The sequence below is a fragment of the Frieseomelitta varia genome, unplaced genomic scaffold, assembly GCF_011392965.1.
Source record: "Frieseomelitta varia isolate USP_RPSP 00005682 unplaced genomic scaffold, Fvar_1.2 scaffold_988, whole genome shotgun sequence".
Lineage (NCBI taxonomy): Eukaryota > Metazoa > Arthropoda > Insecta > Hymenoptera > Apidae > Frieseomelitta > Frieseomelitta varia.
The window spans coordinates 84,173-100,727 of record NW_025110798.1 but is presented as its reverse complement, the minus strand read 5'-3'; the positions used below and the strand labels follow the sequence as shown (position 1 = coordinate 100,727).

Genomic DNA, 16,555 nt, shown 5'->3' with positions numbered 1-16,555 from the left:
ATATAAAATATATATATATATATATATATATATATATATATATATATATATATATATATATGTATATTTTATTAAAAATTATAAGTACACTATTATAAATACATAAAATTTCTATGAAAAATTATAAATTATTTTGCACTCTTTGATAATTTTAGTGTTAAACGAGTGTTAGCGTAATAAGTGAGTATGAATTTGTCGGAGTGAAAGATAAACAAGCATTCGTTTGATGTAAACTGATCATTAGACGAAAGTTCAATTTTTACATCAAAGAAAGAGACTTAATTCACTCGTTATAATTCACTTCAATTAAGAGGCTCATATATTTTCTCACATTTCATATTTTTGTTACAACTCTTTAATTTATTAATTAATTAGCAAAGGAGTTAACTCGTCATTGACATCTTAATTTATAAATCTTAATTTCCTTAGTTACAAATAAAAAATAATAAATTAAGTGCAAAAATTTGTCTAGTTTTGATATTTTCTATATTCTTCTGTTATATAATTTATTTTTAGTTATTTCATTGTAATTTTGAACAATTTGTCTTTATTAATTTGATAATATAATTTTGTATATAATAATAAATATGTATAAAATAATATAATATAAATATATTTGTGATAAATTATAATAATTATAATCTCACAATTTTAAAAGTCTTTGATTAAAAAGCAAGATTAACAAGTTAACTTTTTAACAGTTTTTAGAATTAACGTAGAATATTTTCTAACATTTTTCAGCTATCTCTTATAAAATTAATAAAGATTAGTAATAGTAAAGAAAATTCAACTGGTTAACGTGCGCTGTTCAATTAAAAGTAATAAAGAAAAAAATTAGAAAAAAGACGAGATACAAAGGTAAACGAATGAAAAATTATCAATTATTTAATTCTTATCATTTCGTGAAAAAGAAAATCGTACAATTCGTTAGTCTCATTCTGAAATGTGAATCTTCTATTCTTTTTCTCCAAAGATGTTTCCATATCATGCAGGAGAGAAAGTAAAGATCCTCTTTTTGTTTCTCAAAATTGTGAAAATTCAAATATTTTCAAAGATCAATTTAAAAATTCTTTTCATTAGATTAGAAATTATAATTATCATTTTAATTATTACAATTATAATAACTGAATGATATGATTAAATAAAAAGAAAATATGTTCTTCTATATTCCTCCTCTCATGCGCGAAAGAATCTTAAAACATAAAAGAATTTTTAACCGAAATTCATAATTTCGTCAGACTACTAAGGGTTTAATAAAACATCCTTGGACTTTTTACATAATACATAATATTTTACTCTCACTTTACATAACTATTACACAAACTATTACACAAGGCACATTAGCAACGTCCGAACACCAAAATTTGAACAGCCTGTATAAATGCGAAATATATGAAATACTTACAGCTGGTAATAAAATCAAGAATGATGATATTATGTAAGTTGATTCAATAGGCGTGAATATGACAGGATGAATTCCTTTCGCCTTTCGTCACCTATGACAAAAAAGAAGAAAAAGAAGGTTCGAGCATCAACGAATGAGTCGTTTGAATGCCAGTTAGATTTCATAATTTTTATGCAGCCGTCATTCGTAGAAACTAAAGCATCTTCGTGCATAGTTATTGTTACATCATTGGTACGCGCATTACGCTGAAGACTAATCAGCTTGAGTTCCAGGTTCGATCATTTCTAAGAATCTCTCTCCTGAACTTCCTGACGAGACCTTGACAAATTCAATTCTGCTGAAAGTACATCATAATTGTTACTATGAGATGAATTTTGTGAGACAGTGAATGTCTTTTAATTAAAGAAATCTTGGTTAAGGAATAAACAGTGTGAATAATTAAAAACATTTTCTTTGATTACCGGTGTCGATGAAGGGAATTTTATTTTGGTTATTATATAATAAAGTTATTATTATATAGTATATATAATTATATAATTAATTATATATATAATTATATAATTATATAATTAATTATATATATAATTATATAATTATATAATTAATTATATATATAATTATATAATGAAGTAGAGAGTTTGTTAATTTTGTTAGTTTGTAAGAGAATGTTGTATAGATAATCTTGTAATCAATGATAAAATAATTGTTTTATTTATTTATTAGAGGCTCAAAGGAAATAACGTATTACAATATACTGAACAAATATAAAATTATTGTATATTTTTATATTGTTTATATATTTATTGAATTATACATATATCATTATAATAGAACATAATGATCACTATAATATAAAGTAATTAAAATATTATATTATGTGTATTATATATACATATTAAGTATATTGTTGTATATAATAATTTATTATAAATATATTTATATTACAAATAATTATTCTATATATATTATATATACTTATTTATAATTATAATTTATTATTATATTGTGTTATAATTATTATATGATTAAAACATTGTAACACAATTAATATTATAATAGAAATTATTTTATTGCATTCGTATCATGAATTTAATAATGAATTACGAATTTCTTTCTTTGATTAACTAAATAATTTTTAGCTCTTTTTAAAAACTGTTTATCACTTCGAATTGTCACTTTCTTTGCAAGTGTGCGAACTGTTCACGAACAGTAGCAATGTCTCGTTCATACTATGGCTTGCTAACAACTGGTAAATGGAACAGTAGTAGCTCTGTCGCGAATAAGCCCTTTGACATACCACCTCCTGAGCGAACAGTAATCGCTATTTGCCAACGAGTTTATTACATGCTACTACGTTATAGCCTGTATAATGTAAACTAACATAGTACAACTCTGTTTATACAAACTTATACAGGCTGGTTCAGAATATGAGGCAGAAACTGATTAACAGCAGTAAAATAAAAAAAAAAGTTCGTATAAACATACATTGTCTCAGAATGAGTGATACAATCGAATAAGAGATAATTCTCCTAAAAAAAAAATAGAATAAAATATTCTATTTTAAATTCTATTTTTTTTTTTAAGCCTAATATTTTATTTTATTTTTTTTTATAATTTTTATGGTTTATGAACAGATTTATAATCAGACCATGAATTTTCAACTCATATTTTTAAAAATATTACAATATTACAATATTATTGAAAGCATTGTAGCTATTTTGAATATTTTTTGTATTTCCTTCATATTAATCGTATTCTCTGCAATTTGGCAGTTTTTAAATTTTCCATAAATGCATAAAAATCTGCAATCTACTTATAAATAAATCTACGTTCAATAAACAACATTTTTGACACTAGCATTGCCTTACTTTATTTTTCTATATATAACTATTATTTTATAATTATTGATTGTATGTAATCATTATCATTCTGTATGTTAATTAATAATCAAACTGAACAATTTGTCAATTTTTCACAGAAATTTCATAGATCCAAAACAGTGCATTTTTAATAATCTAATTAAAATGATTCTTTGTAAAAATATACGAACAGAAGCTTGTTCTTTATTCTGTTAAGAATCCTTTTCAGTTCCTTGCACTTTCGTTCCTCTCATACAAGTCTCATATATAATCGTTGCGTAAGTAGGTTTAGTGTTAAAAATTGCATTTTTTCTAATTCATTTCGTCCTCATACAACAAAACTTTGACAAAACCACATACAAGAAAAGAAACTTTATTCCATGCTATTCTTGAAGAAATGCTACTTAAGTGGTATGGACAGAAACTGTAATTAAGAAACAATACGCAAGTAGAATATATGAATTATTTATTTACTTAAAAAAACTTGTTCGCCCTCGTTTTTTCTGTATTCGAACAAATATCGTAAAAAACTCTCGCAACAGTATTTCATTTATTCGCTACAATTTTTATCTTGTCATTACACATCATTAATTCAAGGTTTATGTTTATTTTTTTATATATAGCATAAATTTATTAATGAATTCATTTATTATAAAATAAGTAATAGATTCATTAATTTATTAATAGATTTTACTAAACGATGATGTAAATAGCATTAAGAAAAGCAGGTAGGAAAGTAGAAATTGTAATGAACGTAATTTTTTATTAGTGTTTGTAAAAGAAAATAAATAAATAGTATAGAAAATAAATAAATAATTCTCACTCTATAACTTTTTTCATGTAGCTGTTGGTCCTTGATAAAAATTTCATAGGTTTAGGTGCCTTTTAACGACAATAGTATTCAAAAAGTCATGGGTGCACAACAAAACATTTAATTCGAACGGTCGTTTAAACAAATCGGCCGATTATAAAATTCAGTCAAGGTGATATGCCCGATGCTGTGGCGTGGCCTCTAGATCTTGAGAGTTATTCGAATCCAGTCTGACCTTTCTCGTTTTATTAACCACGTCAGCTCAGGTATGCCCCATCATCTCAAGCATATCTTCCCGTCTTGTGAAGATATGGATAGAGGCGCATACCTACGGGGTCCTCCCAGATTCGCTGTATCTAGAAATTATGCAAACTGATCCGTTCCGCACAACCTTAAAGCTTCATTCACACTATCGATCTGCTCTTGGTATTTTCTTCAATATTAGGCAAAATTTTATTCGAATGACGGATAAGATTTCGTCATTATTGAATAAATATGCAATCGAAGTATGTATTTACTTGTTGGTGTAATGTATTCAGATGGGAATATTTATTCGAGCAAGAATTCTCTTTGTTATGTTTATCTAACATTAGAACGATTGAAGCATATAATTGATAAAACAGCTTCGATTCTTGTTAAAAAATCCTTCTAAAATTTAAAATCACAAACTTGTTAATAAAAATTATGAAATAATATATTCCTTAAAGTACTATTTTGTAATATCAGAGGTACATAAATTAGAAAAATTTTAATTTCTTTTAGAAATTTAGGAAAGTTATTTTCCTAAAATAAATCAATTTAAATAAACATTATTTACTGACAAAGATTAAGAAACAATATATTCATTAAAGATATATTGTCTATTTTTTGATTTCAAAGATACATAATTTAGTAATAAAAATTTAATAATCATTCGAAACAGCCGACCTGATTGATTTCAATGATCTTGAAAATCATCATTCTCAACAACTTTTTCCTATATATACCTCTGCTCAATTTTAATTTTCGAGATATTTATAAAAATATATTTTACACTACTTATAAATATATTTCGTATTATTAAATAAATATATTTCATACTTTCAAGGATAAACTTTATTATTAAAAATATGATTTTAATCATTTTTTAATTTACAATATTATATTCAAGAATATACACTTTAATAGATAATATTTCTGTTTAGCTGACAATTTTTCTCATTGACAATCATTTATTTTTTTGATTCCAATATAATGGTAGTTCTAGCTTAAATCAGTATTTCCGCATTCATATTTTAAAAAATGATCGAGTCTTTTTAAATAAGTGTATCGATGTTGATTTGGAGTAGATATATCACCGGCTTCATTTTGTCATAAATCAAAAATGATTCTTAATGAATGAATTTAGTTAAAGTCTACATATACTATAGTTTTTAATTTGGATGTATTTGGTGAGAAATATTATAACTAATATATATTCTTCTTGTTACGGAATTCGAAAATAACATCAGATCGAATACATTGCAGAATTTTTAATTCATTGACGACATAATTTTAACAATCGAATAACTGCATTTTTTCTACATGATGACGAAGACATTTTCAAGCATTAATAATAAAATATATAGTATTAATAATAAAATTTAAGCAAATATAACTTAAGATTAAATCGAATTTCATTTAAATGTAACACATACCTTTGAATGTTCACGCATTCACTATTTCTTATATTAATTATATTAGTTATTATATTATTACTGTTAATAATATAATAACTAATTATATTAGTTATTATATTATTTACTATTATATTGTATTATGTTTTTATTTATTATATTATTAGTATGTACATCATATTATCAGTTCAATTTAAAAATTATATTATTCAAATTTTACTAAATTTTGTATAATATTAATTACATTTATATAAAATATATTATTTAAAAGTAAGAAATTATGTTATCCTATTTATATATTCATATCATGAAAACTACACATTTATATATGTTATTTAATTTTTATCTAAGTATTGAAACTATTAATAAAACATACATTAAAGTTTTTTTAAACTGTTATCAAACTCTGTTTCTTTAAAAATCAGCCATCAAACAATAACTTTCTTTTGCATTTTTAATTTCATTTTTCACTTACATAGAGAAATTTTCATCACTTTAATTTGTAAATGTCACTCCATTTTTACTGTAATATGTAACATAATTCTTTTGCATGTATAATATTTAAGAACATAATTACTGCAGTTATAATACTACCACTTACACTAGTAGTAATTATAGATGGTTTATGTATTTGTAAAAATAAATAAGAAGATAGAAAATTAAAGATAGAAAATTGTTTTACTTTATGTAAGTTTATTATAGATAAAAAATTATTCTATTTTAATATCATATTTGGTATAGTAGTACATGCATTTTATGTAATTTTACAGCTCCAAATTTCCCATAAATGCATAAAAGTCCGCATAAAAATCTAAGATAAAGTAAAAATAAGAAGCTCAAATTATTGGACATTTCACTGAAATGTATATATTCAAGTTTACAACTTATTCATAACCTATAAATAAATCTTTTTGTGCACAAAATATGATATCTTGTTCGTTTCTTGATATTACATTGTATGATGCGCATTACTTCAACTACATATACATAACGTACAAATCATTTAGGTGTGGTCCCGCTTAAAAGTTGCACAAGCTGTAGACTGCAAAACATTAAGAGCAGCTATATAACACAAATAATATCTTCAACATTGATTTTCAATATTTTAATATTAACAAATTAAATTAATATAAAATATACAACAATAATTAAACTAATGTATAATTATATTAATATAATACTAATTCAATATTCTTGTAAGTTATTAATCATGACAAAATGAATGTATATCACATATAATAAATACTATAAGATATAATATAATACAGAATTATGAATTTATTGCATAAGTATACATTTATATAGTCGCATCAAAAAATTTGTGATTACGTGTATACATATTATGTCACATAATGAATAAATTATAAAACATTATAACCACAAACACAAAATGTTAATTCTTTAATATATCTTTTATTTTTTCTTATTTTTTTATCATTTATTTCCAAGTAAGTAATTTTGTATTCTAAAAGGACTTTTTAGAAACCTAGAAAAATCTGAAACTTAGAAAAAAATTTGCTAGAAAGCAAGATTATAATGTATATATAATCTAGATCTTGAAATGACCTTTTGTAAGAACCTTTCTTGAATCTATTATAATAACCAGTATTGAGATAGCGATACAAAATGTAGAATTTACAATAAAACAATGTTTTACTACATTACATTTGTATTCTTCGATACTCTTCGATTCCTACTAAATATTAATTCTGTAATATAATGTTTATAATTAACAATAATAAATAGATTGAATTTTTTATTGGAAATTTCAAGATACAAAAATGCACAGAATGTTCATGTAAAAAAATTCTAAATATAATATTTCTTGTAATAAGTAAAATAATTTTCTGTCCAAGTCCTAATTTTCATAATTATCACTATAAAAATATAAAATTGCATAAAAATCTTTAATAGATTAAAGATTTTTATTACTGATAATAGATTAATATACTAAATTAATAATAATAATTAATAAATAATAGTAATAATGATTGAACAATATAATTAATAGTAATAAATTGATAGTAACAAATAAATAATTATAAAAATAAATTTATAATTACTTACGAATTTATTTTATGATAACCCAATTATAATATAGTTTTATAAAATGAAATGAATTATATCTTCTACAATTAAAATGCAGCTTAATATGTGAAGTAATAAAATATTATAGAACTATATAAATCTACTCACATAAATTACAAATTTTCAATAAAACTGACAAATTGTGTAAGACTGCAATAAAAATATCAGATTGCGTACAATATACCCTAAGTATATTTCATGTAAAAATTATTGGAAATAATAACTGAAATACTTTTACATATTGAAATAAGATAGTATTTAAAAAGTTATTTTATTTGGCAGTAGTACACACAAATACAAATATTGGAAATATTTATTTAAAACATAATTAGATATTGTTCGAGAAGTATTAAAAATTATTTGTAATAATACCTATCATGCTACTAAACTTACATCGATCATTTTAAATATTATTTTTCATAATTATCATTTCAAAAGGAAAAAACTGTAAAAAGAAATAAAAATTTATATGTTTTCATTATTTGCCTACAACAATATATAAATTTCAAACAAAAAACCAGGTATTTTTATAATTACATAGTTTACAAATTTCAAACTAAAAACCAGGTATTTTTATAATTACATAATTTACAAACTTTAAACAAAAAACCAGGTATTTTTATAATTACATAGTTTACAAATTTCAAACAAAAAACCAGGTAATTACATAGTTTCAGTATGGTTTTATAATTAGTCCTACGAATTTGAACAATCTCTTTCAAACTGGGGCTGACGAAGAAATTAGTGTATTAAATTTAAAATAATCTCCGCTCACTATCATATTTGTTGTTAAAAACGTATCCTTTCGAATATCATAAAAATTCCATAAAATATCAACGACAGAAATATTTATTTTAAGTTCATCCTAATAAATACACAATCGAACACATTCGTAAAATCAAATAAATATCTCGATCAATATGATAATCAATATCCTGTAAGTGTTTTTATTTTTGAAACATATGCAAACAATCTCTGGGAATATTTTTATTTTTTATCTCTCTTTCAAATACTGAATATCATATAACGGTTTCGACTATCAACTACATAATTACTTGTACATATCTAAATAAAGCAGACGACAAATGAATTGCTACCGATTGATGTTTATTGCTGAAAGATTTGCGTGAAGAAAGATTAATTCAAACGTACAAGATGTTCGAGAACATATCTGAGGTGGGGCAAAATTGTGAGGGCGAGAAGCTATGAGGAGAATGGTTGGACATATAAACAGAGGCAATGGGAAGGGAAAATCTTCTTGAGCGTCTTCATATAAATGCTGGCAGTACATGTACACGATACTGTTGATTCGGTCTTGTTCAAACCGACATCACATAGCGACCATCATCATGCAGCACGTAGTGAGTGATTGTTATACACATATATCGATATTACAAGTGATACAAAATCAAAGTGAACAAGATTTTCAAATGATAATATTCCAGAGTCATAATATAAATCAGTTCACAAGTATACATGTATAAACTAGTCTACAAATTTCATTTTTCACAAAGATTTATAATTTTTAATAAAACGTTAATCCTACACATTATTCTGATACTACGTTATTCCACACATTAAATATTTAGTTATTTATAACTATAATCTAATTATTTCAGGGATACTTTGAGAGATTTCTTTTTTCTAAGAGAAATTTCCTTTTATATTAATTATTCAGAAATATACATTTTCCTTTCTAAATTTTTCATGAATTTACAATCAATTACACATATTGATGTTAAATTTGTCTTGAATTGTAAATTGTAAAAAAATAATACAAATTTCAACGATATAACAATATTCTAGAGATCTCTGTAATGTATTTGTATGAATCTATTTTTAACAACATGTGCAGTTAAACAGTATTTGCATAATAAAACGCTACGATGGAAGTTTGTACATAGTTGAAAAAATTAATATCAAAATTCTATTATTTGATTGCAGTTATTGGTGTTTGCATTATTCGGCTGCGTTTTAGGACAATACGGTGCATTTCGCGGTTTCCCAAGTCAAAATGCTTATCGACCGACGCCTAGGCCAACCTATCAACCAACAATACAACCGCAATATACACCTCAGTATAAGTATGCATTTACACATATCATATTATTAGATAGCGAATTTTTATCAAAATTTATATTTTTATGAGAATAATGTAGAATTCACTTATTAAATATTGTAATATGTATTATAATTTTGATACTTTATATATTATACTTTATCTACGAATTTTTTTGTTTCCAAATTTTTTAAAAATGCGTAAAAATTCATATTGATTAATGATGACTAGATAGCGTGTATTTTTATGCATTTTTAAATTGTTACGGATAGTCAGCGGATTTTTATGCAAATTCACATTTTTGTGAAGATAACTGAAAAGGTAGATACAGGTTTATTTTATCTGTAAAATATCATTAAAAATAATATATTTTAGATCTTTTATATTATTATATTTTCGACTTAGATCTGATTATAAATATAAATCAAATTTGTTTTATCTATTAAGTTCTACAATAATACTTTAGATATTTTATATATTTTTGCATATTACATTTTTCCACCTTTCAGTCATAAATGAATTAAAAATTTTATTTTTGACAAATTTATTAATATTGTTTCGCATTTCAATTTATATTGATTTCATAATGACCTGGAATATTTAATAAATAAATAATAAATAATAATATATAAATAGTTATCTATTTGTAGCAATTAAAAACGTCAAATCGTAGCTAAATTAAATTTAAATTAATAAAATGTCTATTCTTTCTGTAATAGTCCTGGAAGGTTCATAGCCATACGTAATCAACAAAAAGATACCTATCCAGATGGAACTTATACATTTAGCTACGATACTGAAAATGGGATTTCAGTTGCCGAAAGTGGACGACCTCAAGGTACTCCGCAGGGACAGAGCGAGGTGAGATTATTATAACATGAATAATAATTAATTTTAACTTTAATTACTAATTATTAATATTATAATATTATATATGATAATATAATAATAATTGATACAACATGATGATTGATATTAATGTAATTAAATGTAATAATTAAATATACTGATTTTTGTTTATAATAATATTAATAAATATAAAAGTACAAGTATTAATATTTTTTAATAAATAATTATCTTGTATAAAATAAATTAATTACTTTAAAAGATTTTTAACTTATCCTTACTTTAAATTTTACTCTTATATTATCTAAATTTTTGTTATGATTATGCTGCAAATTTCCAATATATATACATTATACACATTATCAATTATCACATAAAATCATATATCACAACATGTAACTGATAATTAGATTGCGAATATTTATACAAAATTCTATTTTTATGAATGTAATTAAAGAAACAGAAAAAAGATGGAATATATTTGTACTTATGAAATATTATAATATATATTATAATTCAGGTATTTTATATATTACATTATAACTTTATTATACTATATTATATTATTTATTATATTATAACTTATTAATTTATATACTATGTAATGCATATTATATTTTGTATATTTTTATAACTTTAAATTTTGTATAAATGCATCAAAATTCGCAGTCTACAACCATCGATGTAGAGCATGATTCTATTTCCAAAAATGAATCAAAAGAAAAAAGAATAAAATTTTCTTATTAAAACTTTTTGAGGAAATCGAGTTTATAAACTTATTAAGTATACTTAAATTTGATTAGTTCTGAATTAGATAGAAGTTAATAATAAGAAGGTTGTTCTATTTGCGAAAATAAAAAATACGGAATTTAGAATTTATTAGAAAATATAGAATTTTCCTCCTTTAAAGCCTCGTCCTCAAGTAAATACTTTGAAAATTTTTTCGAAAACAAAAAACTTCCTTTTTACACTTTTGACTTATTTTAACAGGTATAATTAACCAGAATTAACTAAATTATTTTAAATATACTTTAATATTTGTATACTTAAATATTTTATATCTCATAATTTAATTTTATAAATATTTTCTATTTTATAATTCATTTGACTTTATAAATATTTTCTATTTTATAATTTATTTAATTTTATTTATTTAATACTCAATAATTTCATATTTATCATTGGAGGTTGTCCAAGGAAGATATTCATACACTGCACCGGATGGAACTCCTATCACTCTGGAGTACACAGCGGATGAGAACGGTTTCCATGCACAAGGTGCACATTTACCAACTCCCCCTCCCATTCCAGAAGCAATCAGACGAGCTCTTGCTGCTAATCCACCTGGACCCGATAATTCGGATTATAGACAACCATATAATCCGAATCTTTACCGAAGATATTAAACACTAACTAACCAAATGATTCTTATAAAAATTTCTAAGCTTGTATTTAATCTTTATTGCCCTACGATCCGATCAAATGTACATATATATATACATAACAAAAGTACCAAAATTTGAAACTATATAATAGTCATTATACGATAGATAAATAAACCTTTTTATCCTCTCTCACTATATTTCGTGTCCTTCTTTATCTCTTTCCTCTGTTAGATGTATTTCTTTGGTATAATCATAGGAGACTATAAACTATATCTAAAGCAATCATACAGTTGTTTATATAATAATAGTAAACTATATTATTTTACAAACATTTTAATATTCAATCACAGCCATAAAATATCTGCCAATAAGTAATAATTTTTGCACTTAGTAGCATACAATTTTGTTGGTTAATACAACATTCGAATATTAATAGTAATTTCAAAAATAATAATTCAAATAAAAGGGGTTTTAATATACTTCTTATGAACTATATAATATAATACAATAGATGAATAAATCATTTTTATCTTCTCTTACTTCATTTTAGTGTTCTTTGTCAGATTTTTCATTATATATCGCTATTATATTATTGAGTTCCTTAATTTTGTTTACTACTCGAATCATATTTAAAGCAATGTTATTTATGTAATAAGTTTATGTAATCTCGATAGAAATTGCATAATCATCGGCGTACCTGGAGTATCTTTAAATGCGATTATCGTAATAACCTGTAGAAACAAGTGATCTTTCTGAAGGGATAACTCGTTCTTCATTCATGCTGCATTTTTAATTTATTATAATCGAGAAAATTCGAGAATGTGTTCACTAACTAAACATCATTAAATATATTTGTCTTATACAGCTGAAATGATGTATTTGGATTAATGTAACAAATGATATAATATATATAATCTAATAAAAAATAAAAAATAAAATATAATTAGAATTCAGTTATCAAGATTTTTCATAATTATTTTAATTAATGATACAAAATTATATGAAATATAATAATTTAATGAATGATAAAATATAATCAGAATTGAAATTATCAAGATTATTACAATTATTTGAATTAATTATACAAATAATATAATTTAATGAATAGCAAAATATAATTAGACTTAAGGTTACGAAAATTATTAGATTACTTGAATCAATGAACAAATAAGATATAGAATATAATAAAGTAATGAATAGTTAAATATAAAATATAATTAGAATTCAAATTATGAATTAATTAAAAGTGTACAATAAAAGTGAAAGAAAAGAAAAGTTGTATTGTATAATATATAGAGATAGACATTTAGTAATATATAGAATATTTTAAAAAAAAGAATGTTAACGAAAAAATATAAATTATCTTATAAATTATAAATTAAAGTATTTTTAATATTTATCTATATACTGACTAACTACAGATTACCACATGCTTGTGTTTTTTGAAAAGACAACTTAAACTTAGAAAAAGAATCTTTCCAATTTCTATACAATAAATAAATAATAAAAATAGATACAATAAATAAATTATACATAATTACTTACTACTTAACAAAAAGCAATTTCTTAATTTAATATCCATAAAAAAATTTTTTTTAATTTAAATTTAAGAATCAAAACAATTTCTTTTTAAATAGATATTAAATAAGAATCCGTTTTTTAAAAAGATAATTTTGTCAAGTAGTAAGCATATATTTTTCAAATTTAAATTTAAAAATTATGATTTATTCCTAAATTAATAATATCTATATTAAATTTAAGTTAGTTTTAGAATAAACATTCTATTTTTAATTTGAATTCAAGAGTTAAAAAAAACTTCTTTTTAAATAGACATTAAATTAAAAATTTGTTTTTGACAAAACGATTTTCTTAAATACTGTATATTTTTGTAAATTTGAATTTAAATTTAATAAATCTAATATCTATTAAATTAAAGAAGATCTAAATTGAGAAAGTCAACAAATCAATCTTTTCACATATACATATTAAGCAATTTATGAGCTTAATACTACTGAATATCAAACTGTATACATGCAATAATTCACAATGAAATACAGAATGGTTCATAACCTGTGAACTCGTATCCCAATAGTGCGGGAAAGCATGCTAGTTGAACTTCAATTGCAAAAGCATGCTAGTTGAACGAGAATTGCAATAAAAGAAGAGGGCTGGGATGAATACAGGTGAAAGTGTTCTATCGGATCTTTCATTATCTTACATTTTTCTACAGATCATCCCGGTCAAGGACTGTCTAACACGAACGATGCAACTTGGGCGGTTCCTGCACTTCCTTTGAAATGTTCATTCACCTGTACAAGTAACAATCTTGTGTGAGGCGTAAGTTCGTACTAAAAGCGTGTCGGCCTAATTTATCTCAACACATCAGATATCTTTTTCTGTCAAATAAAAGAAAAATACTATTTTTCGTACAAAATACTAACACTGCACAATCATACTTTTTTACCAATAAAAATTGTGGACATTTTATTAAAATAAAGAATACATTGTTATTCAATGTACATTGTTATTCAAGTTTGTTTTCCAACATATATTAAACATAAAATTTAATTGAAAAAAATTGTAGTATGAAATATTTTATACATATAGTATGAATTATTAGTTTAAAATAGTTTAATTATATAGATTATAATTAAATTATATAATAGATTATATTTATCAATATAATATACATTATTTATAATATATAAATATATTAAATGACAGGAAGAGAAAGATTATATGAATACAGACAAATATTATCATTAAAAAATATTAAATTGACAATAACTATTTATAAATCTTGAAATTTATAATTATAATTGTAATTATATAATTGCAAATTTTAAAAAATATTTATCAATACACACATATATGTATTCAAATTATTTAATATGTTTAGAAGTGCAGAATATTTGAAATTTTAGTTCGTTCAAGATAAATGAAAAATTGTATAATTTCCCCTCTACGCGTTCATAATTTACAAAAAAAAAACTATATCAAATTATCACTTATTTTTTATCTGAACCAATTTTTATATAACACGAATGGTTTATCAATAATTCGCAGTCGTAGATTAAAATTACACATCTTATATACTTATGTAAGTATTTAATATGAATAATTAGTTATGAATAATTAGTCAATATGTATTAAGATAATAAATATATAAAAGAAAGAATGTAAAAGAACAACGGAGGATGATTCGAGTTGTTATATCATAAATAGCATATAAGCAATACTTCGAACTTTCATAGAGAATAGGAAACTATATCAATTAGTCTAACTATAAAAGTACAACTTCTTATTTAAAAAAAAAATTTCAATTGAACTTTTCTTCCAATTACTATTTTAAAAGTGCAGCTTTTTTTGTGCATATATTTTTAATATTCAAAATTACTGATTGAATTTAATGTATGATATAAACTGAAAGATGATTCTGCATGCAAAAATGAGTCGAAAGGTAAGAATAAAACTTTTTCACTTAAGGCTTAATTTTCGAAAAAATCAAATTTGAAGATGAAGATAACAATACTTGGTTTTTGTCCTGGTGGACACCTTGTATATGTAATAGTATAATTTTGTAAAAATTATTTGTTTTACATTTGTCTTGTCTTATAATTTTTATTATATAATTTATATAATTATACGTGTATAATATACATAATATTTATATAATTTATATAATTATATGTGTAAGTTATATCCCATATTACATTTTATTTTACACATTGTAATAGTTATTTTAATCTATAGTCAATATCAATTTTATTATTTTACTTTATTTATATTAATTAAGTTTCCAAAATATACATAATTAAATTAACAATTAAATTAACTAAAAAAATTTAATGCATATGTGAAACTGAAAATTTATATTCACAATGAAATGTGATTTAAATATTTAGAAATGTAGTAACATTAATCATCAATATTAATTGACACTATTATAACCACCTATTAATAATTTTAAATCGAATTATGCTATTATAAAAAATTTTAATTTTTTTACTAATAATTACTGTTACTATTATTATTATCATAGATTAAATTACAAAAGAAATTATAACTGTTGATTAAATTAGTCAATGTTATAAGAAATATTGATTTTAGTTTATCACGTAATGAATTTTAATAAAAGAATTGTAAATATTACTACGAGTTTTAATAAAATATATTTTGTTCTTTCAAGCTAAACTTCTCGCTGCAGCAAACAATTTCTTTTTATAAATAAAAATATTGTCTATTGAGAAATATAATACTGTTACATATCATTTATTACTATATATATATATATATATTACGGATATTAGTATAAAATAATGGAAATATGAAAACTAATTTCATATATTATAAATAAATGTAATATAATTTATGCTATTTAAATACTTACGCATATATCAGATTATGTATTTCAACAAACAGTAGTTCACAATTAACAACATAGAGG

At 22.7% G+C, this 16,555-nt stretch overlaps 1 protein-coding gene across 1 annotated transcript; it reads left to right on the top strand.

The window, feature by feature from the left end:
• Positions 1-9,045: 9,045 nt before the first annotated feature.
• Positions 9,046-12,303, top strand: LOC122538380 (endocuticle structural glycoprotein SgAbd-2-like). Its single transcript, XM_043672388.1, has 4 exons — positions 9,046-9,179; positions 9,763-9,902; positions 10,597-10,738; positions 11,911-12,303. The coding sequence occupies exons 1-4, from the start codon at positions 9,108-9,110 to the stop codon at positions 12,127-12,129; spliced, it is 573 nt and encodes a 190-aa protein (XP_043528323.1). The 5' UTR covers positions 9,046-9,107; the 3' UTR covers positions 12,130-12,303.
• The last annotated feature ends 4,252 nt before the right edge of the window (positions 12,304-16,555 follow it).